At 52.7% G+C, this 23,712-nt stretch overlaps 1 protein-coding gene across 6 annotated transcripts in view; it reads right to left on the reverse strand.

Moving 5' to 3' along the window:
• The window catches only part of LOC103001236 (dynein regulatory complex subunit 7), a 49,959-nt gene that overhangs the window by 14,620 nt on the left and 11,627 nt on the right, over window positions 1–23,712 (reverse strand). For 2 of the 6 annotated variants that reach the window (XM_028162886.2, XM_028162887.2), the window contains exons 3-15: window positions 21,946–22,084; window positions 20,200–20,346; window positions 19,247–19,381; window positions 18,664–18,703; window positions 18,368–18,489; window positions 18,095–18,207; window positions 15,144–15,424; window positions 14,852–14,945; window positions 13,294–13,577; window positions 2,835–3,048; window positions 2,244–2,418; window positions 1,077–1,202; window positions 178–372 (exon numbers count right to left, since the gene is read on the reverse strand). In XM_028162886.2, coding sequence (XP_028018687.2) covers window positions 178–372; window positions 1,077–1,202; window positions 2,244–2,418; window positions 2,835–3,048; window positions 13,294–13,577; window positions 14,852–14,945; window positions 15,144–15,424; window positions 18,095–18,207; window positions 18,368–18,489; window positions 18,664–18,703; window positions 19,247–19,381; window positions 20,200–20,346; window positions 21,946–22,084 — 2,065 coding nt within the window. Of the gene's footprint in view, window positions 1–177; window positions 373–1,076; window positions 1,203–2,243; window positions 2,419–2,834; window positions 3,049–5,350; window positions 5,574–10,342; window positions 11,177–13,293; window positions 13,578–14,851; window positions 14,946–15,143; window positions 15,425–18,094; window positions 18,208–18,367; window positions 18,490–18,663; window positions 18,704–19,246; window positions 19,382–20,199; window positions 20,347–21,945; window positions 22,085–23,712 lie in introns of those variants that run through there. The other 4 variants (XM_007167533.3, XM_007167538.3, XM_007167536.2 and 1 more) reach the window with 4 other exon arrangements.

Below are 23,712 nucleotides of genomic sequence, written 5' to 3' on the forward strand. Positions count from 1 at the left end.
AAATGGGCTGTGTGTATTAAGATGCCAGAGATGGAGAAATCATCAGTGGTTTGAAATATGAACTCTGAAGGGCTGCCTGGCGGTGGAGCCGGGACAGGGCCGGAAGCGGCAGGGACAGGTGGCTTTAAGGGTGGCGTGTCTTGGGCGGTGCTGAGGGCAGCACAAGCCCGGCCGTACCTCCTTGGGCTTCACGGTGAGTGGGCACACCTCCCGAGTCAGGTCCATGTGGCACAGGTCCTGCGAGCCGTAGCCGTAGACGCAGTAGGCATCGTAGCCGGCGCCGATGAGCATGGAGCAGAGCAGCGTGCTGAAGTCAAAGCAGTTCCCCTTCTGGTACTTGAGCACCGTGGTCGAGGAGTACAGGTAGGAGGGCTGGGCGCAGCGAGCTGGTCAGTATAGCCACCCCGCTGCCCCCACCCGCCCTCCCTGCTCAGCAAGGGCTGGGCGCCAGGGCCAGGGGGCCGGCTGGGCCCCAACAGGGCTCCTCCACTTTGTCGGGTTAGGAAGAACAAAGAATGGGGCTAAGAATGGGCTGAAAACCACAGATCCCGTGTCCGTAAAGTGCAATCCAGGTTTGCCTATAATTGCAAGGGGCCATGGACTTCCTGACGGGAAACACCGTCTGGGATGTAGAAGCTTCTGGTCGGTTGCTCTCTGATTGGTCATTTTACGGTTTTATTCCAGAGTTACCCTCACCTTTTACCTACATCCTTCTCTTCTCTCTGTTGCTCAGTTCTCCACTGTGTACACATCCCCATCTCCCTCCCTCCATTCTTAATGAGATTGAGCTGGTCAGAAGCCCAGAGATGTGACCTTGGACCATGGGCAGCAGGCCCTCTCCTCTCTCTCCTTTCCCACCTCCCAAAGTCCTGAAAGGAAGTCTCTGAAGGCAGAAAGAGGCAAAGGAGCCAAAGAGGTGGGAGCCCGGAGACCAGGCTTGCTGTGTGACCTCAGGCAAGTGGCTCTCTCTGCCCAGACAGACTCATGGGCTGTGTCCTGAGGCTGGCCAAGCCTCTTTCTCCCAACCTGCCTGGCTTCCCATCTCAGGCCTCATGGCAGCCCCAGGTGGTGCTTACCGGCTTGAGGGGGTCGGGCAAGGGCACCGCGTACAGGAAGTCTGAGACAAACTGGGCGCAGGTGTCCCAGTTGTAGAGCTCAGGGTAGGGCATCAGCGTGGGCCGGATGGTTGTGCTCACGAACTTCTGCAGAGGGAGAGACCACGGGCCCTGGGGGGAGCACTCCACCCGGGAGGAGACCATGGTGCTCCCAGGAGGCCGGGGCCTCGGGGTGGGGTGGGGGGCGGCTCTCTGGCCTCAGGCTCCTCCTCGGTGCCTTGGGAGTTGGAGGAAGGGATCCCTCAAGGCCCTTCTCCCCAGATCTAGAATAAGCCTGTGCTGTCCGGGGTGCAGTGATGTGATCACCACGGCCCCACTCGGTGCTGCCAGACCTGCCCCACCTCCCCGATCCCCCAACAGCCCTGTGAGGCAGGTCCCGCTGACAGATGAGGAAGCCGAGGCTCTGCGAGGTGAGCTGACTTGCTCAGGTTCACAGTCAGTAGCAGAGCTGGGTCTGTCTTGGCCACCCTGGGGCTGGGGGCCAGGCCTCTGGGGTCTCCCTGTGAATTTGAGGAAGGCCCCACCTAAGGGGCAGCCCCGGTGCAGACCCCGCTGATGGCCGCAGGGCAGATGCAGGCCTGGGGTCACCAGATCCAGAGAAGAGGTGACTAGGGATCTGGACGGGAATGGCTGAGCTTCAAATGCTGGCAGCTAATACCAGGGTGGAAAATCACCAGGTGGGCCAGGTAAAAGAGTCTGTGAGTCCCTGTCAGCCTATGGGCTGCTGCTTTGCAACCCTTGGATTCATCCCCTGCCATTCCATCTACAGGTGGGGAAACTGAGGCCCAGAGAGACTCAGAGATGTGCCCTGGGTCACAGGGCGGGAAGGAAGGAGGCCAGCGCTTGGGTCCTGGCCCATTTTATCTTATTTCTCGGCCTTTCCCTGCATAGGGCTGGCCTCGGGGGCCGGAGACCACACTGCGTGTCTGGTTGCCCCTTGGGTGGGGTGTGCAGGCTCCAAGCCACCACAGGCCCCCAGGGGTGACTCACACCGGGCCTGCTGGGGCCTGTGGACATTTGAGTTTATATGCTGCCCCTGAAATATAAGCTTTGACCCATGAGAGGTCTGTGCTTGGCCCACCTCCCTCCACCCTCTGCTCTCCAGCCCCCGGCCCCGCCCAGTCTTACAGGCACTTCGCACTCGTTCACTGGGTGCAGGAAGAGGGGCACGCGGTCCGGGCACAGGTGGCTGTACTGGCGGGAGAAGTTGTCTGCCACCTGCAGCAGGTGTTCCTCCTTGGGCGTGTTGCTTTGGTAGGAAAGGGGCAGCTTGGAGATGTCAATAGCGTCCTTGGTAAAAGTCCTGCGTCCGTAAGAGGGGTGGCATCAGTGTGCGTGAGGCTAGGCCTGGCGCACAGGGAGGCCTCCATCCACCTTAGCTGCCATTGGCTCTATCCCGTCCTCATTTAATCCTCACAACTACCTAGGAGGCAAGTATCATTCTTATCAGCTGCCCTTTTAAACAGATGAGGGAAATGAGGCACAGAGAGTTTGAGTGACTTGCCCAGGGTCACATAGCTAGGGAGGGCAGAGTGGGGACTTGGACCAGGCAGCCTGAAAGCACCGCCCTCACTCCTAACCACCTCCTTCTATGTCCTGGTCCTGCCTCCCAGCCCAGGTACCACCATTCTGCCTGGCTCTCCCACTGCCCGGCCCTGGTCTGACTCTCACTGGGGCTGCTGGGCCAAAGCCCCCACCTTCCCCACCCCCGGCACTCACGAGGGCTTCTCCGGGATGGAGACCTCAATCTTCGACAGCTTCCTCTCCAGGTCTCTGAGCATCTCCTGCGTCATGATGGTTTCCTCCTTCCGCACCTCCATTGGCCTCATCATTTTCTCGCCCCTCTCGGCCCGCTCGGCCTCCTCCTCCTCCTCCACTTTCTCCTTCAGGACCTCCATTCTGGCGTGTCTCTGACTGTCTGGAGATGAGGTCTCTGGAGGAGGAATAAATGCACTCTGAGTGGCCGACTTCAGACCAGGAAGGAGCCACCAACACCATCCGTGTCCCTGGGCGGAGGTTTTAGGTGGTTTAGATCACGAAGGGAGGAGGCGAGTCCCTCCTAAACTTCCTTTCCATCAAGAAGAAAGTCTCCACGTGGTGCTAGCACACCTGTAACACCTTTCTGACATCTGCAAATTGCCCTTTAAATCCGACAACGCAGGTCACAGGCTGAGAACTATTGCCAGGGCAGGAGCAGGTAGCTCAGGCTTACTAACATTGCTTTGTTTTTTGTATATTTATTCTGCCAGTGACCTTCTCTTTCTGGCAGGTGATGTTAATGCTGTATGGATAACTGTAGTATTATGAAGCTTCCTATTAAATATATTTATGAAGTCCAGTAAGTTTAAATTTAAAGAAAATTATTCATAATAGTAAGGAAGAAAAAAAAAAGAGGTAACATCACCAAACTTGGAACAGAGAGAGGGCAAGAATGGGGCTGCCACTAAGGCACCTGGTTAAGGGGCAGGTGGGAGTGACACAGCCTGCACTCTCCTGGCCAAGCCCTGTGTCAGCTCTCAGGATGGAGGACCTTTGTGTGGCAGGACACACTGAAATACCATATGTGCTTGTGTGCCCTAGGGAAGCCCTTTGCAGAGCCCAGCCTCACTATGATGGACCAAAGATCCAGTCCCCTTGTAATTTCCGAAGTGATAAGAACACCAGACGCATCTTTTTTTCTATTGCGGCAACTCTGGGTGAGCCCCTGGATGGCTCCTGGATGGGGACATGTCACCAGAAAGACCAAGCCATGATTAGAAGCTTGGAATTTTCAGCGCCCCCCTGCATCCTCCAGAGAGGAGAGAAGAGTGGAAATGGAGTTAATAATTGATCAAGCCTGCATGAGAAAGCCTCCATAGAATCCCAATAGTAGGGGGTTCAGAGAGTTTCCAGGTTGGGAAGGTGACATCCTGGGAGGAGGACACATCCCAACTCCACAGGGACAGAGGCTCCTGCACGCAGGACCTTCCTGGACCTCTCCCTGTGTATCTCTTCATCTACCTGTCCATTTGTATCCTCTACCATGTCCTTTAATAAACTGGTAAATGTAATTGTTTCCCTGAGTTCTGTGTGCCTCTCTAGCAAACTAACAGAACCCAAGGAAGGAGTCATGGGAACCCCCAAATGGTAGCCAAGCCGGACAGAAGTTGTGGGTAACCTGGGGACCAACTACTTGCCATTGGCATCTGAAGTGGGGTGGGAAGAGGCTTGTGGGACTAAGCCCTTAACCTGGGGGATCTGACGCTATCTCCAAGTAGATAGTATCAGATTTGAGTTCAGTTGTAGGACACCCAGCTAGTGTCATGGAGAATTGCTTGGTGGGGGAAAAACCTACACATTTGGTGACCAGAAGTGTCAGAAGTGAAGGGTTCTGTGTGAGTAGTAAAGGAGAAACACAGAAGGTGGGAGACTGAACTGAGTTTTTCCATTACAGACCCTATGAGGCAGATATAATTATAATACCCACTTTGCAGAGGAGAAAATCGAGGCCTAGAGAGGTTAAGTGCTCTGCCTAAGGTCACAGAGCAAGAAAGTAGCAGACTTGGGGTTTGAACCTGTATATTTCTGGCTCTGAAACCCATGCACTTAAGTGCCTAAGGAGATGGGAAAGTTCTAGAAGGGATGGTTTGTTGGAGGCAGGGTGAGTAAGGAAAGACATAGAAGGGGAGAAGGCCAAGGTGTCAGTGGGCAGAGGGGGACAGCCACTAAGATGGGCCCTGAGCCCAAGGTCACAGAACACCATCATCAGAGGTGGAGCTGGGCCAGAACCTGCAATATTTACTCCTTACACCAGGCTGCCTCATCAGCTACAGCGTGGTTTGGGGAAGGCAGTCCTGCTTTACAGTTTCCCCAACTCTGCCCAGAGGCTCTCCCCACCCACAGGCCCTTCCCTGCATCCCCCTCCCCAACTGGAACCTCCTCCTCCCCATCACACACACACACACACACACACACACACACACACACACACACACACACACACACACACACACACACACACACACACACACACACACACACACACACACACACACACACACACACACACACACACACACACACACACACACACACACACACACACACACACACACACACCTGAAAACTTCTCCAGAAAGTTTGGGGCTGAAAGCCCCCCAGACGGAAGAAGCCCCCTTACTACCAGCACCCATGCCCTCCCCCTGCCAGGCTGCCAGGCAGGGTCCAGCCACCCCAGGCCCCTGCTCCCATCTCACCCCTCTGAGGACAGCCCGTACAATCTGTTAGCCCGTCTCCGTGGTGACATCTTTCAAGGCTGACGGCAGGTCCTGGGAGAGGAGGCTTCTGGGAAATGTAGTCTTTTGTCACTACCCAGGTCTGGGTCCAGAAGACCTACTGTGGCATGTCCCTCAGCCAGTGGTGGGCTGGAGCCAGCTTGTGCCAGCTTGCAAGAGCTGACTTTTAAAACTTCAGGAATGTTTGTGAGCTCATTGACAAACACAGCCATTATTAAAATTTAAATTATAAAAACGTATAAGTAAATAGATTATGTTAAAAACAAAGGTAATAAATACTCAAAACTCATCACTTCCTAATTATTTTACTGCATTTCATTATTATCTAAGCTCTTGAGGTTATTTACGCCTATTGTATCTTTACAACGAAAGTATTACATAAGCGTGAACTACTCTGAATCTTTTTCCAACTTCAGTGATGTCATATTGATAGCTTAAAATTGGCCATGAGATTATTTACACCACAGAAATTGGCAAATGCTACAGACTAGGGCTTTTTCTCTCATCAGGTAGTTGTTAAACATTTACCAGGACACCACGGCTTCTGCTCCATGCATGGTCAATGTGGCCTTCATCAAAACAGATGGAAACCAGTGTGGGTCCTGGCATGGCTGCCTGTCATAGTGGACAGAGCCAGGCTGCCTGAGTCTTGGTTCTTGTACAGGCTGGACCGCTGGTTTAGTATATAACTCATGGGACAGAGAAAACTTATCCATTAGGTTAGTGGCCCATGAAAATGCTTAATTTTAAGTTATTTTAAATTCCAAAGAAAAAATGAATAGACTGATAATGAATATATAATTATGAATCCACCCAGGATTATATTTGTCTTTGTACCAATGCAGTCACAAAATATAATTTTTTCTGTTTTGTTTTTAAAGGAAAGGGCCCCCAAAACTTGTAATGCTGCCTTGTAGCGGGCAGCGGGGTCCACAGAAATACTGCAGATGTCCTGACAAGGTTATATAGTTGCTGTTATTGGTGAAAATGTAGGAATCACCTCATTCTCAATAATAAAGAATAATTTTTTCTTCCGGCTGGAACATTACGTAGTCATGAAAAATAAAGTGTGAAGGATAAGTTAGACCAAGGGAAATCTCCTGAGAAGGCATGTGGACATCAGTCCTGGAGTTCGCCCTGGGATTACCTCTGTGGGGAATGCACCTGGGATGAGGCCAGGAAGGGAAGAGGAAAAGGCAAATGTGATATGTTAGGCTGGTGGAATGGAGTGTAGGCCTCATTGCCCCTTTTATCCCATGCAACACCTAATTTCCTTTGTAAAGTGATTTATTCCCCTTTACCCACTCCCATTCCCTGCCCACATAGACATCATTCTGATGCTCTCCCCACCCCCTCAAATGAGCATTCTTTGGCATACTCCTCGTGTTTTTAATTTGTGTTAATGATATTGTATTAATATCTCGTTTCTTACATTTTCACTAAGAACTGTGTCTTTAAGATCCACCCAAGTTGCTGTGTGTCCATGGACCCACAATAATTACCTCTCTACTCTCCCAGCAGTGGACACCCCGCTTTGCCACCAACTCCCATTATCCACAGATAATGCCACACATGTCATCGGTGGAGTCCCTTCTAGACCAGTAAATGTTTCTTTGGGGTAAATAACCAGGAGTGGGATGGTTGGCTCCGCAGCGGCACCTCACTTTTCTCCAGGCAGCGAAACCTACATGCTCCCCACCTCCCACAATGCATGAGGCAGCCTGGTACCCTTGCCCCCACCAGCAGCTGATATTCTCTCCCTTCCTGATGTTTGCCAGTTTCATAGAGGTACAATGAGATCTCGCTGTCATTTAACATGCCTCTCTCTGATTACTAATGATTTTAAATGTGTCTTCATGTGCTAATGTGTTAGTTTTAGGCGTTTCCTCCTCTGAAATTGTCTTTTAAAACCTCAGCCCATTTTTCTTTATGGGGGAAGTATCTTGTTTGGATTGCAGGACTTCCAGATGTTAAGCCCTGGTTTCAGATGCTGCAAACACCTCCCTCCTTTCTGTCACATGTCTTCTAACATCGCCCATGGTGACCTTCAATAAACAGAAAACCTTAATTTTGATGTAATTAAATTTATCAGGTTTTGGTTTGATGTTCTGTGCTTATGAATTTTTGTTTGAGAAATCCTTCCTTGCACTTAAGTCACAAAAATATTTTCCTATGTTAACTTTATAATTTTGCCATCCCATTTAGACCTTTACTCTGCCTGGAGCCCATCTCTGTATGAGGGGTTAAGTAGGGATTTTGTCTTATGTTTCCCCATACAATGAGCTAATTTTCCAATACCACCATCAGACCATTCGTCCCTTCTTTGTGATGTCACTCTTGTCGTGTACTAAGTCCCCCAGGTGTACACGAGTCTGCCACTGAGCCCTCTGTTCTGTTCCACTGGTCTTCATGCCTATCCCTGCACAGACTCCATGGTGAATTTACCACTATGGCCTTGTAAAATCTTTATATCTGCAGGTCAGTTCTTCTTTCTATGTCCTCTTTCATTAAGGATGACTTAGCTATTTGAGGACTATATGCCTTAATATAAATTTTAGAATAAGATTTAGAAAGTCTAAAAATATCATTTAGAATGTTTACTGGAATCACATTGTATTCATAGATCAATTTGTGAAGAACTCTTATCTTTTGATATTAAGTTACCTCTCTGAAAGCACAGAGCAAGTAGGTCTTCTTATTTCCTGTCTATTTGTTAGACTGTAATGGAAAAAATACTAGGAATGAAGAAATTGAGGCAGAACAGAGAGAACCAGGCAGGGAACCACGGTGAGGGGACACTTCCTGAAGCACACAGATGACCACTGCAACCCAGAGCCTGATAAAGTGTCAGCCAAGGCCAAGCTCTGGCTTAGTCACATTCACGCTGGGCCAGGTGGGCAGCCGTCTTAGCCAGTATCTCATTTAATCATCAGCCCTGTCGGGCAGCTACTGCCATCCCTGCTTTACAGATACAGTAAGTGGGGAATTGGCCCAAGGCAAAGAATTTGGACCAGGCAGGCTGACCTTAGAGTCCATGCTCTTAACCATGGCGCTCTCCACCTCCCAGGCTGCTCTTGTGATGCTTCAGTGACAAGGGAACCCCGTCTATCCACGCTGGACCTTGGGGTGTATTTTTGCCACAGCCCTCCCTGGCCTCAGCATGTGCTCCACTTGGCACTTGGAGACACTTTTGCAGTGACTTCAGGCAATGAGGGACCCCAGCCCCTCTGCCCCTGCCTGGCCCTGTGGCGGAGAGCCAGGCAGAGAAAAGGACATCCTACTATTAGTTACGCTCCCCGTCTGCCCTCCGCATCTGCACCTGGAAACGCAGCCCATCCGGCGCTTGTTGTTCTGTTGGTCACACATCCCACTGAGCACGTCTTAATGAGAAAGCAAGGAAGAAGCAAGAAAAAGCCACCACCCAGGATTTCTCTTGAGACTCGGGGGTCAGGGATGAGGTGATAATTCTTAAACCCATGGAGACCCCAGCTCTAGTGTTGGTCCAGCTTGCAGGGTGGTCTTGGGTGGGTCCCGGGGCCTCTCTCGGCCTCCATTTCGTCCTCCCCACCCAGGGCTGGTCCACTTGGCAGAGCTGTACAAGGAATCTGGAAGGGAGCTTTAAACTTCACACCCTCCTAGGTTACAAACAGGTTGCAGAAGCTCACAATCTGCTTTACACCCAGGTTTTCTTTAAGCCAAGGGTGGTTCTCAGGGAGCAAACTAACCCCTGCTGACTTAGTGCTGGGCACTTTACTTTTGTCGCCTCACTTAATGCTCTCAGGACAAGGCAAGGACTCAATGAGCCCCATCTTACATAGGGTGAAACTGAGGTTCAGAGAGGTGCGGTGACAGGCCCAGGGTCACACAGGCCCTAAGCAGCAGAGCTAGGATTTGAACCCAGGCCCGTCAGACACTGGAGCACTGTTCTTTCTGGGGACAGGTTAGTAACCCTGAGACTTTCGGGTAAGGTTGCTGAGACCTTCAGGGAGAGAAACGGCTGTTTGTGAAGATAAGCCCCGAAACCCACCAAGTTTGTCCACAAAAACTGATAATGTGGCTCAACTGTCGCAATGTCCACACTCTAAGATTTCCCTTCCGGGAACACAGTGACTTGCATAAACCAAGGGTCCCGGGCCTCCTTTCTTTCATCTGTTTGCTGGGTGGGAGGAGGGAGAAGGGGAATCCAGCCCAGGGCATCTGGGGGGAAGAGGCAGGCTTCTCACCTGTAGAAGGTGCTTGAGCGTCTGCAAAGCACACTGGGAAGGGCGGGGTTGAGGGAGGGAGGGCGAGCTGTCCCAGTAGTAAGTTAGGGCTGAAGTGCGCGGTGGCTGTATGGGGAGGCGGACGGATACCAGTGCCCTGCCCTCCTGGTTGGGCCAGGCCAGGGGCCAGTGTGTCTCTGCATCTGTCCGTCTCTCTCCTTTTGTTTTCTTTCTTTGTGGCAGTTCATCTGTTAATTCTTTCTCTCTCCCTGTCTCTCTCCATCTCACTATCTCTGTATCTCTACTTCTGTCTCTACTGCGTCTGCCTCTTTTTTGCTTGCTACTGAGGAAACCAGTGGTTTCGAAAGCAGGCCCAGCCACTGGAAATGACAGACCCAGCTGGGTCTGGCCTGAGGCACTCCCGTGGCTCAGGGCCCTGTCAGGCTGGTGCCAAACTCACATCTCCATTGAGGGCCAACTAATATTTATTCAGGGCCTGCCAAACGTGCCAGGCTCGGGCTGGGCTGAACCGGTGAGCGAGCAAAGCTGTCAAAGTGCCCGCCTGCTCTATAGGAGCTCAGACTTCAGAAGAAATGCCCACCCTCTCTCTGCTCAGCCCACACCCCCCGGCCCCCGGCCCTGGCTCCTCAGCCCTCAGATGTGCAGAGCCCTGGGGACCATATGCCCTCCACCCCCCCACCCCACCCTCCCCTCCCCTCCCCCGAGACAGCAGATCAGAAGTCAGGTCACCGTGGGGCAGGCCAGAGTGGGGACTGGGGGCTTGCTTGAGGTATCCCACCTACTGAGTAAGTGGCATTCTTTGATATTCGGTGTCCCCAACACTGGGAGGGCTGGCAGCCCCCTGAACGGTAGGGGGTCTTCCATGAGGATGGGCCCTGGTGAGAGTGGCTGAGACCAGGGGCAGCCTGGGTGGGAGGACCAAACCCCACCCCCCGACCGTGGCAACAAACCTCCAGTCCATAACTGCCCCAGTGCCTGAGGGGATGGTGGCCCTGAGGGCCCCCCAGGTGCCCGGCCAGATGGTGGAGTTGTGGGAGGGCGGTGACAAGGGGAAGGAAGGGAGGGGAGCGGCTGGGGGCTCCTTCAAGAGGCTGGCCAACGACAGACTTCCTTATTTGGGCTCAGGCCCTTCCTGAGACGAGAAGGCCGCTTTGCTCTGAAGGCAGGGGGTGGGCGTGCTGGCAGGGGTCTCAGGATTACAGGGACTTGAGACTCCTGCCATCCTGGATCTGTGAACGCTCAGACCCATAGGTGTATCTGGATAAGACCTTTGAGGCCACATGGTCCAACCTGGTTCCCATCCCCTTGCTCCCCAGTCCCATTGTACAGAGAAGGGCACTGAGGCCCAGAAGGAAGCAGGGAGCACCTCTTCCCTCCCACCAAGGTCACGCAGAAAATCAGAGCTGAGTCCAGAGTGCAGGCCAGCCCCGGCCTGGCCACACCGCAGCCCGCTATTCATGAGACACGGTGAGGGCCTGGTCAGCCCGGGCAGTGCCGGAAGACGAGGTCATGGTGCTCTGGCTTGGGAAGTAGAGAACAACAAACCAGCAGAAGATGAAGACACCTGTCAGGGAGGAGAGGGCCTCAGTGAGCCTGGGGCGGGGCCTGGGCTGGCGGCCACCCAGAGGAGAAATCGCTCCACTGTAAAAGTTCAAGAATGGAGGGACTTCCCTGGTGGCACAGTGGTTAAGAATCCGCCTGCCAATTCAGGGGACGTGGGTTCGAGCCCTGGTCTGGGAAGATCCCACATGCCACGGAGCAACTGAGCCCATGCGCCACAACTAACTGAGCCTGCGGGCCTAGAGCCCATGCTCCATAACGAGAGAAGCCACCGCAATGAGAAGCCCGCGCACCGCAAGGAAGAGTAGCCCCCGCTCACCGCAACTAGAGAAAGCCCGCGCGCAGCAACGAAGACCCAACGCAGCCAAAAATAAAATAAAATAAATAAACTTATTAAAAAAAAAAAAGTTCAAGAATGTATAGAAAAATCAGACAAAAAATGAAACCTACTCCTGAAAAAGAACCAAATAGATAACTTGAGAATGAAAACCAGAGTCCTCGAAATAAAATCTATACACACAGCTATCTCATAAAAGAAAGACCGAAATGAAGGAATTTTCAGACATGCAAAACAACTACCACTGCCCCTCTTATAGAGGATTATTACAGGATGTGCTTCAGCAAGAAGAAAAGGGAAGATGTGAGGTATGAAAATTGTAGTAAGTACAGAAATTGATAAAAAAGTAAAAATCTTTGTGTTTCTTTAAAAGAAATTTAGAACTAAAACCCTACACAACAATAAAAACTATTGAGAAGAGTTCAAGGGCAGTTAAAGTGGGCTGAGGGCTCTGTTTGGGAAGAAGAGAGAAATACTGAGTTACACTCAGTTGAAAAAACTCAGTGCGGTGAAGTGTTCAGACTTAACTATGATGGGTAACCTCAGAAAGAATAATGACATAATCCACAGTTTCAAGGTGCATCCCTCTCCAAGCCGTAACCCCTGGGAATTTTCAGATGTGGACTCATAATTCTTCATCTGGGGACAGTCTCCGGTGGCCTAATAATAATGACTTCTGCTGTTGTTAACATAGTTCCCACATATTGAAGGCCTCCTGTATTACACACACACATTATCTCAGTTATTCATCGTGAAATCTGGTGAGAAAAGTACTGGAATTATCCCAGCTGTACAGGTGACTGGATCAGAGGAGCTGAGTGACTTGCTGGGGTGGTGAGTGGAGGTGGGGTTTGAACCCAGGTCTGCTTGTCCCCAGTGCTGCCAACCATGGCGCCATGTAGTCTTGTGAAGCACTGGGAGCCAGCCCTGTCCTTGTGGGCTTTGCACCTGCTGGATCTAGGACCACTCGGTTCCTAGTGCCTCCTCTGGATGGGATGAGACTGTGAGTCAAAGCACACACCTGTCATTCCTCTCTTGGCTGTTTCCCTCACAGTCAGGCTGTGATGCTTCTTTCAGTTGTGTGCATGAAACAGGGGTATGAGGAGCAAAGAGGACAGGTGCGGGCAGGGAAACCGTGTCCCACATGCACCCTGGGCGCCTGCTCCTTTGCTGGGTATCAGGGAAAGAACCCGGCGGGGGCAGGGAGCAGACGTAGCAAGCATTTCCTCCACTAACCATTTGCTTCCTGCCTTCACAGCCCCTTAGAGACTCTGTTCGTGTCACGTGGCCTTCACATCACATGATCTCGCCCTCCTGGTCACAGATGATTGGACCAGAGATGGACACCTGACCCAAGATGGCCCAGTCAGATCCTTGACTCTCCTAAGAACATGAAAGAGACTGAAGCAGACCGTGGTCACTAGACTTGGAAGGTCACACAGGGATGAGGGGGCCATATTGGGCAGCCAGTCGGGGGCCATGGGTAGGAATGGGCCAGTGGAGAGAAGAATGCAGAAGTTTCCACAGAGAGAAGGTGAGAGACTACGTGTGACTCCGGAGAAAAAGATGGGGAAAGTATCTGCTTTGGTTTTGGTGGCTTTTCCTGACCCTGCTACCAGCTCCCATGAGGTCAGCCAGCCTTCCTGCCCTGGGGTCCTTGGGAGAGCCTTGGATATTTAAAATCAGTACCCTTGATTTGAGCGAGCCTGAGTAGAATCCTGTTTCTTGCCATCTACCCCCTCCCCGCAAAGCCCCCCAACACCTCCCTGGCCCAGGAGCCTCACCTTGCAGAGAGGTGAACAGTGCAAAGACATAGGTGGTGGACAGGCCTAGGGGTGTGAGGATGGCCAGCCCCCAGGTCACACCCACCAGGCTTGAGAGGCCCAGCAGGGTGAGGACACCCTTCCAGTGCTGCCCCTTCTCCTTGCCCGCTGTGGCACTCGACAGAGTGAAGATCTTCAAGGCCACCAGGCCCAGGACCACGGCGCTGAAGAGGAAGGTGATGAGGAAATAGCCGTGGACAGTGATGTAGAGGGCAGAGGTGGCAGTTTTCTCACAGAACCAGCACCTGGAGGAGGCGGATGGCCATCAGGACCAGAGGAAGGCTCCTGAGAGCAAGCCCTGGGCTGTCTCCCTGCCTGATCTTCCCTGACCAAAAAGATGCCTTCTCCCATCTCCACCCATCCATTCCCCACTCTCCCGGGGGAGGGGCTGTCACAAGGCTCCACGCTGCTGTCTCTTTAGACCAGTGAGTGTAAAAGGCCAGTTCTGTCCCAAAGACATGTTTCGTTCACCCCACATTATGTTGTAAGAAAAAAAAATGGAATTAATGACCACCTTTTAAAAGTGAAATGTTTGGCATAAACATCCAAAAATTTTTTTTTTTTTTGGCCACACCACACAGCGTATGGGATCTTAATTCCCTGAACAGGGATTGAACCCAGGCCCTGGCAGTGAAAGCGCCAAGTCCTAACCATTGGACCGCCAGGGAATTCCTTAAACATCCAAATTTCTGCTTCTCTTATAAAACCATACAGCTGGCAGCTCTGTGGATGCCCTCTTGAGGGACAGTAGTCAGCTGCCCATTAGACTGGCATGTGATTGCCAGTCTGTCGCTGTGCCCACCCAGGCCGCTGCATGTACTTATGTTCCCTGCCCGGCCCCTGGGGCCCTGCATTTGAGGCCCTGGGGACAGGACCAAGACCAGCTCTTCTTAGCACAGAACCATGGGCCTCAGGCAGGTACCCTGGGAGAGGCTCAGCTCAGCTCCCCTGTTCCCTGCACTGCAGGAGTGAAAGCCCAAAAGAGCATGTGGATCAGCCCCTCATTGTACAGATGAGGAGACCGAGGCTCTGGAAGGGGACAGGCTTGCCCAAGGTCACACAGCCACTCAGAGACAGAGTCTGGATAGAATCAGGGCTGCTGCAAATATTGGGCAGGTTGTGCCCTGCACAAGGGCACCTGGCTGGGGGGCAGGTGGGGGCTGAAATCCAACTCACCCTCCACTCACCAGGCTGAGCACCTGGCATGGCAGGTCAGAGGGATGGGGTGGGGGTACCTTTTAAATTTGTCCAAAGGTGCTATATAGGCTGTGGTGACCCAGGCTAGAGCAAGGCATCCTGCCTCCTGGTCCGGTTCTCTCTCCTTCTCACCCCCTCTCTCATTGTACTTCCTCTCTCCGGGCCTCAGTTTACCCTTGCAGGCCGTGAGCTAGCTGGATCTGAGGATACTTTGCCTTGACTTACTCGTCTCTCTTCCCAGGATTCCCTCCTCCCCCCACCTCCACCTCCTTCTGGTCCCCAGGACCCTGAGACCACCCCAGCTTCCACAGCCCGCACTCACAGCTCCAGCGTGGTGGTGTTCTTCTTGTCACGGATGGCATAGGGGCCATAGCTGTTGGCGCTCCCTGTGCCGATGACTATTAGGGCAGGCAGGCCTGGGGGCAAGGGGAGGAGGAGGTATGGCATTGCTGGGGCTCCCTTGGCACGTCCTCCTCCAAATCCCCCTCCAGCTGTCCATCCCTCAAGCTCTGAGCCAGTCAAAGAGGGAGCTGCCCCTCCCCCGCCCCAGGCTGGTCCCCTTCCTGCCTCTTCCAGAGTCAGCCATCCCCTCTGCCTGGCCAAGCGGCACCTACCCCAGCCCACAAGGCTCAGCTTCAGGAAGTAGTGCCCGATGTAGGTGTTAAAGACCTTGATGACGAGCAGGTAGAGGTGGAAGGCTTCCAGGCCCATCCAGGTGAAGGCACAGAGCAGGAAGTAGTGGAAGACGGCCCCCCGGGCCCAACAGGCAGCATCGGACCCCTTCAGGCCATGCCCCACATTGATGAAGAAGGCCAGATTCAGGAGAAATAAGCTGACGCTCAAGGCCACGTGGATCTTGGGGGCGTCTTCAAACTTGAACCTCTGCCGGGAAAACCTGGGGCAAGAAGGGCCAGTGAGAGGCTGCAAGGGGGCACCCAGGCCTCTCCATCTGACCACCTCTGTTCCACCCCTGCCAGCAACCAGAGTGTGAGAACATTCCAGTTCAAGTCCACGAGCCCTCTCATGACCCGTAGGGCCCTATGGATTCTGGATCCTGTTGGCTTCATCCCTTGACTCCATGCTTGAGCCAAATTACCTAATTTGCAATTCCCTAAATGCATTCTGCTTCTCTACGCCTCCCGGACTTTGCCCACACTCTTCCCTCTGCTCTCAATGCCTTTCCCTGCTTCACCTTCAAAATCCCCCTTGGGTGTTTCTTTCTGGGACGGCTGTCTCTGAATGTCACTTATCCCAGGCCTATTTGGAAGCTTCCCAGCAGTGAGCGCGGTGTAACTCTCCACCCACCCCTTATTTCCGTCTCTCCCCAGGCTTTGACCTGGGGCCTCACACAATAAGCAGGAGGAAGCCCTGCGCTGGTTGAGTGAGTGGACAGACAGGGCGTGGATGCATGAAGCCTAGAACTGAGTAGGGAGGGTGAGGCTCAGAGAGGAACAGGGACCCAGAGCCAGGGGCTCCGGACTCCCAGTCCAGGGCTTCTTCCCAGGGCTCACTTCCCCCTCCGTGGAGTTCCCACTGCCAATTCCTAGCAAATCAGCTCCAAAGGACTCTCAGTGGAGGGAGGGGAGCTCAGGGCTGCCTGGAGTGGGCATGAGGGATAATGTCCACCTCACCTGAGATGCCAGGCCCCACCCTTGGGAGATGTCGACAGTGCCTCCTGGCGCTCCAAGCCCGTCTCACAGGGACCAGCAGTGCAGCCAGCTGGCAAGTCATGCTCAGCTTATTGCAGATGGATGCTCGGCTTATGAGGCCAGGGCTTGGGGGATGGGGGCAGGGGGGGCACCACTTACACTCACAGTTCGGTCCGAGATGGAGTGGGTGGGGCTGGTGGGGGCCTCAGCCCAGGGCCAACCAGTGCCAGCATGTGCAGGAAGGCAGTGGGAGGGCCCCAGACTGGGAGTCAGAAGACCAAGGGCTGCTCCAGGCCCGTCATGGGTCGGGAGGCCAGCCGTGGGGCTGCTCCCACAGGCTCCTTCAGGCTGGCAGTTCCTGCGGGTCCCTCAGCCATGGCCGGGGCCTGGGCACAGGCTGCAGGAGCCTCTGGTGTTTTTGCTCCTCCTTCTTCCAGGAACAGCCCCAGGTTTCCCTGGGGAGCACCCTTCCCTACTCTCAGCCATGCGCTCTCAAACCCAAGGGCAGGCACTTGGGCGGCCTGACCAGTCAGTGTAATTCATCCTTCCACCACAGTGGCGTGTTCAGTCATGGGCACATGGTCTAAGTTAGACCAGTATAACTCAACTCTGGTATACATGGGATAAAACTGCACAGACATACACACACACACACACACACACAGTACATGCACAGGGTCAGCTTCCTTGGTGTATGACCTCTGCAGGGCCCTGCACTCAGAAGGGCCCTATGCTTATTTTAATGCTCTGCTGTCACCATCTTGAAATTCTTAATAATTTTTGAGCAAAGGGTTACATATTTTCATTTTGGACTGGGCCCTACAGATGATATAGCCAGTCCTGTGTGCGTGTGTGAACACACACACAATTGAGTGCATGTGGAAAATGGTGGAAACTGAATGAGCTCTGCAGTCTTGTTAGCAGTGCTGTAACAATGTCAATTTCCTGGTTTTATATTGTACTACAGTTACAGAAAATGTCATCACTGAGGAAAGCTGGATGAAGGAACCATGGGACTCTAGGTACTATTTTTGCAAGTTCCTGTTAGTCTATAATTATTTCAAAATAAAATTTTTAAAATTTATATATTTATGTATTTTTATTTTCGGCTGCATTGGGTCTTTGTTGCTGCGCATGGGCTTTCTCTAGTTGCAGAGAGCAGGGGCTACTCTTCGTTGTGGTGCGCAGGCTTCTCATTGCGGTGGCTTCCCTTGTTACGGAGCATGGGCTCTAGGTGTGCGGGCTTCAGTAGTTGTGGCATGAGGGCTCAGTAGTTGTGGCTCTTGGGCTCTAGAGTGCAGGCTCAGTAGCTGTGGGGCACGGGCTTAGTTGCTCCGCGGCATGTGGGATCCTCCCAAACCAGGGCTCGAACCCGTGTCCCCTGCATTGGCAGGCGGATTCCTAACCACTGTACCATCAGAGAAGTCCAATAAAGTTTTTTTAGAAACTTCAATTCTGGGCCTTAGTTTAGAATATTAGCTGTCCAGGCAGCTAAGAAGCTATGATGCAAGCCTGGGGCTCCCCAAGGCCCCTGAGGATGGAGAAGTTGCCTGACATGACTGACAAAGGAGAAAGCAAAGTTTTGAGAATCAGAGGGACACCAAGTCCTGGAGACATCTTTTGAGCCCCTGGATCCAACATCACCTGAAGTGAACTCACCTTGGGCTTTTCAATTCTGTGAACCACACATTACCTATTATGTTTAAGCCAATTTGAGTTGAGTTTCTGCCACTTGTAACTGAAATAGCCAGACACATTTCAACCTCCAATCCCATTTTATAGATGAGGAAACGGAGGTTTGGAGAAAACATCAGTGTAATGCTGCACGACTAACACTACCCTGCTGGTTTCTACCCTGCCCTGCTGCCGCTCTTGAGGGCAGGAGGGAGATGTGGGGTGGGGATGGGGTGACCCACCTCAGGACAGCGTAGAGGACAATGGTGAAGGCCAGGAAGATCATGGAGGTTCCGCAGCCAGCCTGGGAAATGCGTGTGAGGGCCTTTACGGTGACTTGGTCCAAGACCGGCCTCTGTGGATGATCCCCCCAAATAAGAATCCTATCAGTTGGAGACCAGGCCCAGACACCCCAAAGGCCTGGCCCCTGCCAGGCAGCCTCCTCCCTGGGCCGGGAGCCTTGGCACTTCCAGAATCGCTAGGATGGCGGGGGGCGGGGGGGTGTGCGCCATTACCAGCAGCAGGGCGAAGAAGGTCAGGTGGTCACAGCGGCAGGTAGTCCTATTGCCTCCGAACTCTGTGGAGCAGCCCTTGGAAGACCAGTCTCCTGATGACCCTGGGGAGGAGGAGGGGGAGTCTAGGGGAGGGGACGGGAATATAGGGAAGCAGAGGGGAGGGGAGGGCAGGGAAAGGGAAGAGAGGGGTCCAGAGAGGAAAGAAAGAGGGGAGGGGCCCTGCGGTTGGAGTCCTGTCCCCTAAGGAGCCCTTACCCTCCGCCCATCTTACCCAGGGAAGATCCTCCAGGCCCTACCTTTAGTCACGTCCCAGAATACACAGCTGAGGGTCACGTTCTGAAACCAGAGATTGGGAGTCAGGGGCGAGGCAGGGGAAGTTGGGAGAGGGGAGAGGAGGGTAGGACGGGGACGGGGAGAGGACAGTGTGCTCTGGGTCTCAGCACACGCACGCGTTAGGTAGAAGCAAGTCTCAGCCTGTGGTCACACGGGAACGCGAAGCGTTTGATGTATCCTGGGTCAGCGTGTCGGGGGTGTGGGGAGGCGTGGGGCTGTGGCTGGCGGGGGCGCAGGTCTACAGGCACATGCCTTTAGAGGAGCGTGTGTGTGGGCAGCCGTGCGCGTGCACGTGTGTTTGCCAGGTCCCCTGGGCACCTCTGTGAGCACAGGAGCGGAGGGTGTCTGGGAGGCATGTGGATACATGCGTGCACAGGGTAGGCATGTGTCCATGGGCACAATTGTGTGTCTGGTCCTAATGGCTTCTCCCAGGTGGATGTGGGAGCATGGGGTGTGCAGAGTCCGTGTGTGTCTGCCCACATGCCCAGGGGTGCCCACCCACATGTCTGCCCCTCAGGAGCTGCCAGGCCAGGGTGGGGGACTCACAGGAGGCTGGTGCTGGTGGGAGAAGGTGATCTCCAAAGGCTCAGCCAGGCCGGTGACATTTATATGACCCAAACTCAAGCCCACCACGTGATTGTTCAACACGTTGCTGCCGTCCTCTAGGCTGAGCCGGGGGCCCTGTGGAGGGACATGGGTGAGGCCAGGCTGCACAAGGCGCTGCCCCAACCCAACCCTGGTCAGGGCTCCTGGGAGCCTCTAGGGCTTGTGGCCCTTGCCTGGAGGGCAAAGTCTGGGGCCGGGGGACGAGGCAGGGAGTCATGGACGACCTTCTCCCTGCTGCTCCCTGTACTCTGCTCCAGCTGGGCCAGGGCGGGCCCTACACTCCAGGCCAAGCGGCCGCAAAGCCATGTACCTGATGGCTCTCCGTTGCTGGTCTCCAGGCCTCCCCCGCCCTCTTAACTGGAGTGCAGGGTTAGAAGGAAGATCAGCCAGGAAACGGAGGGCAGTGGTGCCTACAGGTGGGGAGCACCTGCCCACACCAGCGCTCAGGGATACACATGTCCCCATGGGAGTGGAGACACACCTCTGGGGACATACCTGGTACAAATTTGCAAGGGCCTGGGTACACTTGCTCATGTGAACATGGTCACACCAGGACACATGATTACGTGTGCACCAGGAATAAGGAAGGAGATGCATGTTTGTTCATGCACAAGGACACACAGGGGACATGAACACACTTGGGATACACATACAGGAGTCCAAGGGCACAGGTGTGGGCAGTCCAAACAGCTGAGTGTGAATAACCAGCGTGAGCCTGCGGTCCACAGACCCTAGAGACGGGGGTCTGGGATGGCCTCGGCTGCTTTAGGAACGTTCCAGAGGCTCCTCACTTCCTCCATCCCCATTGGGTCCCTCAGCAAAGACTCCAGAGACGGCCGGCATGTCCTGGGTAACCAAGCATTGAGCCTCAGCCACCCTGAGCCTCTCCTCACCTTGAAGACATTCCCCGAACCAACGTCCAGGATGGTTATGGCCAACCGAACCATTGGCCTGCTGCCCTGCAAGGATTCAAAAAGGCTCCTGGGCAGCCGGACTCTGTCAGGGTGCCGGTGCTCGTCCTCTGTCACCTGCTTCGGAACCTGCAACCACAGACCCAGCCGCTCTGTCTTTCCCTGAGGAGCCCAGCCCCCAACACAGGTCCTGCCCCCCCCACCACTAGATGGAAGGAGAAACAGGCATGCTGGGTGGTGGGGCAGCACTGAGGACCGAGGACAGCTCTGAGAGGCAGGACACGTGGGGGCACGGTCCAAGCTCTGCTCTGTCCAGGCTGTGAGCCCCTGGCCAAATCACAGCCCTTGTGGAGCCTCGGTTTTCCCAATATGGAGAACGGAGCCAGTAAGATGCCCGCATGGCCACCCATCAGGCTGAAAGTGGGCTGTGAAGGGGCGACACCTGGACAGGTCAGTTTGCAAGTGTGAGGGAGGGTCAGTTGTGGTGCTTTTGGTCAGGGTCCTGACCGCCGTTGTGCTGACATACGGCTATGGTGACAGTGTCTATTTTCCAACTCAGGGATAAATGGAAAGCGTAAGGCCATCAGGAAGGGAGACAGCAAGGGCCGAGAGGGAGGACACAAGAATTCACACTGAATGTGATATCCAGCCCCGCCCAACAACAACACATTTTGTAAAAGCTAAGAATGGTCAAAATATTAAAATAAATTTTACTGGTAGTTGCCAAGCGTGTTTTGTTCATTCTCTGACCTCATTGCTCCCCTGGGGCTGCAGCCTGGTCCCACCTGGTCCTGCCTCAAAAGCATCCCATGGGCATTGGAACAGGGGGCACTAAGTGTTGTAGCCGAGAGCCTCAACTTTCTGCTTCCCAGTCCAGAACCTTGTCAAAAGGACACGTGGGTGATTTCACAGGCTGGTTTATACCCCACGCAGAGGGCTCAGCTGCTGGGGTGAAGTGATAAAGGGTTGAGAAAGGCCCCGTCCATCTTCCATCTCCCCTTCTCCAGGCAGACCTAAAATCCCTCCATGATAGACCACTTCCCTGCTGCCCGAACTTCCACCCTCAGCTTTATGCCTTAAGGGAGGCTGTGCCCTCGCTGCACCAAGCATTCCCTGTGAGTTATCTCATTTGCTCCCTCTGACAACCTTGAAAGTGGGCAATATCATCCCCATTTTACAGATGGGGAAACCGAGGCTCAGAAAAGTTAGGTAATTTGTCCAAGATCACAATAGCTGGTAAGGGGTGGAACTGGGATTTGAATCCAGACCTATGTAAACCCAGAGTCTGCCCGTTAACCCTTTGCAGCGCCTCTACAAGTGCCTTTACCTGGTTTCTAATGTGCCCCTGGTGGAAGAGTTCATGGGAACCTCAGACTTTGGAGGAGCCTTCGAGCTCATTTTACAGATGAGGACTCGGGGGCCCAGAGAGGGGAGGGGATTTCCTGGAGGACACCTAATCAGGTGGTGGGAAGTCCAGGGCTAGAACCCTGACTCTCGATTCGGTGATCTTCTGAAGGTCTCATCCTAGCACCCTAGGTAATATATTACCAGGATCCACTCAACCAATTAACTCACCAGCACCCATTAACCAGGTGGCAGAGAACTACCAAACGGGACATGGGAAGGATAACTGTTGATAAACCAAGCACAGACCATGACTCTCTCAGAAAAATATGCCTGAGGAAAGTAGGACCAGGACCGGCCAGTGGGGATGGGGGAAGCCTTCACCTGAGAGGGGGTCAGAGAGAAGTGCAGGTCTTCTGAGATGCTGGTGCTGATGTTCTTGACAAGAGCCGTCAAAAAACCCATATTCACTGTCTCTGTCAGACTCTTCTCCGCCAGATGGATCTCATAGTTCAGCCAGTATCTACAAGGGAAGATAGGGTCTTGCAGGCTGAGTTACCCACTCACCTGTTCCACTCACCTGGATGATGGGAGGAGAGATACCATGCGCAGCGATCTTCAGGCTCCTGGTGTAGGAGGGGTGACCCAGAATATCAAAGGAAAGACCCTGGGATGCTGCAGGAGAAGAGAGGTGGCACGGGAGTGATTCATGCTGGTTCTGAGGGATTCCGGCCAGTGGCCCCTCTGAGTATTTTATGTATTTCTCTTTTTCGTAACAAAATACATTACAATGTAAAGTTTGTCATTTTAACCATTTTAAAATGTGCAATTCAATGGCATTAAATACATTCACAATGTGTGAAACCATCTTTGCTATCTAGTTCCAGAACATGTCCATCACCTCAAAAGGAAACCCTGAACCCATTAAGCAGTTACTCTTCCCCCAGCCTCTGGCAACCACTAATCTATGAATTTGCCTATTCTGGATATTTCATATAAATGGAATTATATGATATCTGGTCTTTTGTGTCTGGCTTCTTTCACTTAGCATGTTTTCAAGGTTTATCTATGTTGTAGCATGTATACGTATTTCATTCCTTTATACGGATGAATAATATTCCTTTGTATGCATATACCGTATTTTGTTTATACATTTATCCATTGATGGGCATTTGGATTGTTTCCACTTTTTGGCTATTGTGAATAGAGCTGCTTGTATTCACGTAAAAGCTTTTGTTTGAAGGCTTGTTTTTAATTCTTTTGGGTGGATACCTAGGAGTAGAATTGCTGTGTAATTCTGTGTTTAACTTCTTTTTTTGTGTGTGTGTGTGTTTAACTTCTTGAGGAAGTGTTAAACTGTTTTCCATAGCAGCTGCACCATTTTATATTCCCACCACCAATGTATGAGGGTTTCAATTTCTCCAGATTCTTGCCAACACTTGATATTTTTCACTTTGTTTTGTTTCATTTGCAATTATAGCCATCCTAGTGGGTGTGAAGTGGTATCTCATTGCAGTTTTAATTTGCATTTCTCTAGTGACTAATGATGTTAAGCACCTTTTCATGTGTTTATTGGTCTCTGTAAATCTTCTTTAGAGAAATTCTTCTGAGTATTGGAAACTGTGGGATGATCACTGTGAGGTGTGAGGGCTAACTCACATTTATTGAGTGCTAGGTGAATACTGGGAATTCAGCCTTTGAAGACTTAGCTGTATGGGAACTGACTTATGGGAACTGAGCTGGTCTTGGAAAAACATAGAACACAAATTTAATTGCCATTTATTTTACTACAGCCCCCTTGCCATGGGCTAGAAAGTTAGGGTGAGGAAAGTCCCCCCTCCCACCCACGTCCCTATCCTGGTGCTCTCCGTGGTGCTGAAACTTCTCTTTGGTCAGTGTTCCTTTTCCCAAGCCTGGGGTCCTAAGACATGCTGCCCACCTTTTTAAAGCAATTTTAAACAGGTGAAGGCTGAGGTAGCAAAGGTATAGAAGGGGAACAAGAGCAGATAGAGCCAGATCGAGGCTACTGGAAAGGAGTAGCTATGGCGGGCTTGCCAGGGAGGCAAAAGGGAGGCTTTTATTTCGACATTTTTTTGAACACAGTTACCAAGGAATAAAACTCCAAGGAAACCACAGGAAAAAAATATTGTA

The sequence above is a fragment of the Balaenoptera acutorostrata genome, chromosome 19 (genome assembly GCF_949987535.1).
Source record: "Balaenoptera acutorostrata chromosome 19, mBalAcu1.1, whole genome shotgun sequence".
Lineage (NCBI taxonomy): Eukaryota > Metazoa > Chordata > Mammalia > Artiodactyla > Balaenopteridae > Balaenoptera > Balaenoptera acutorostrata.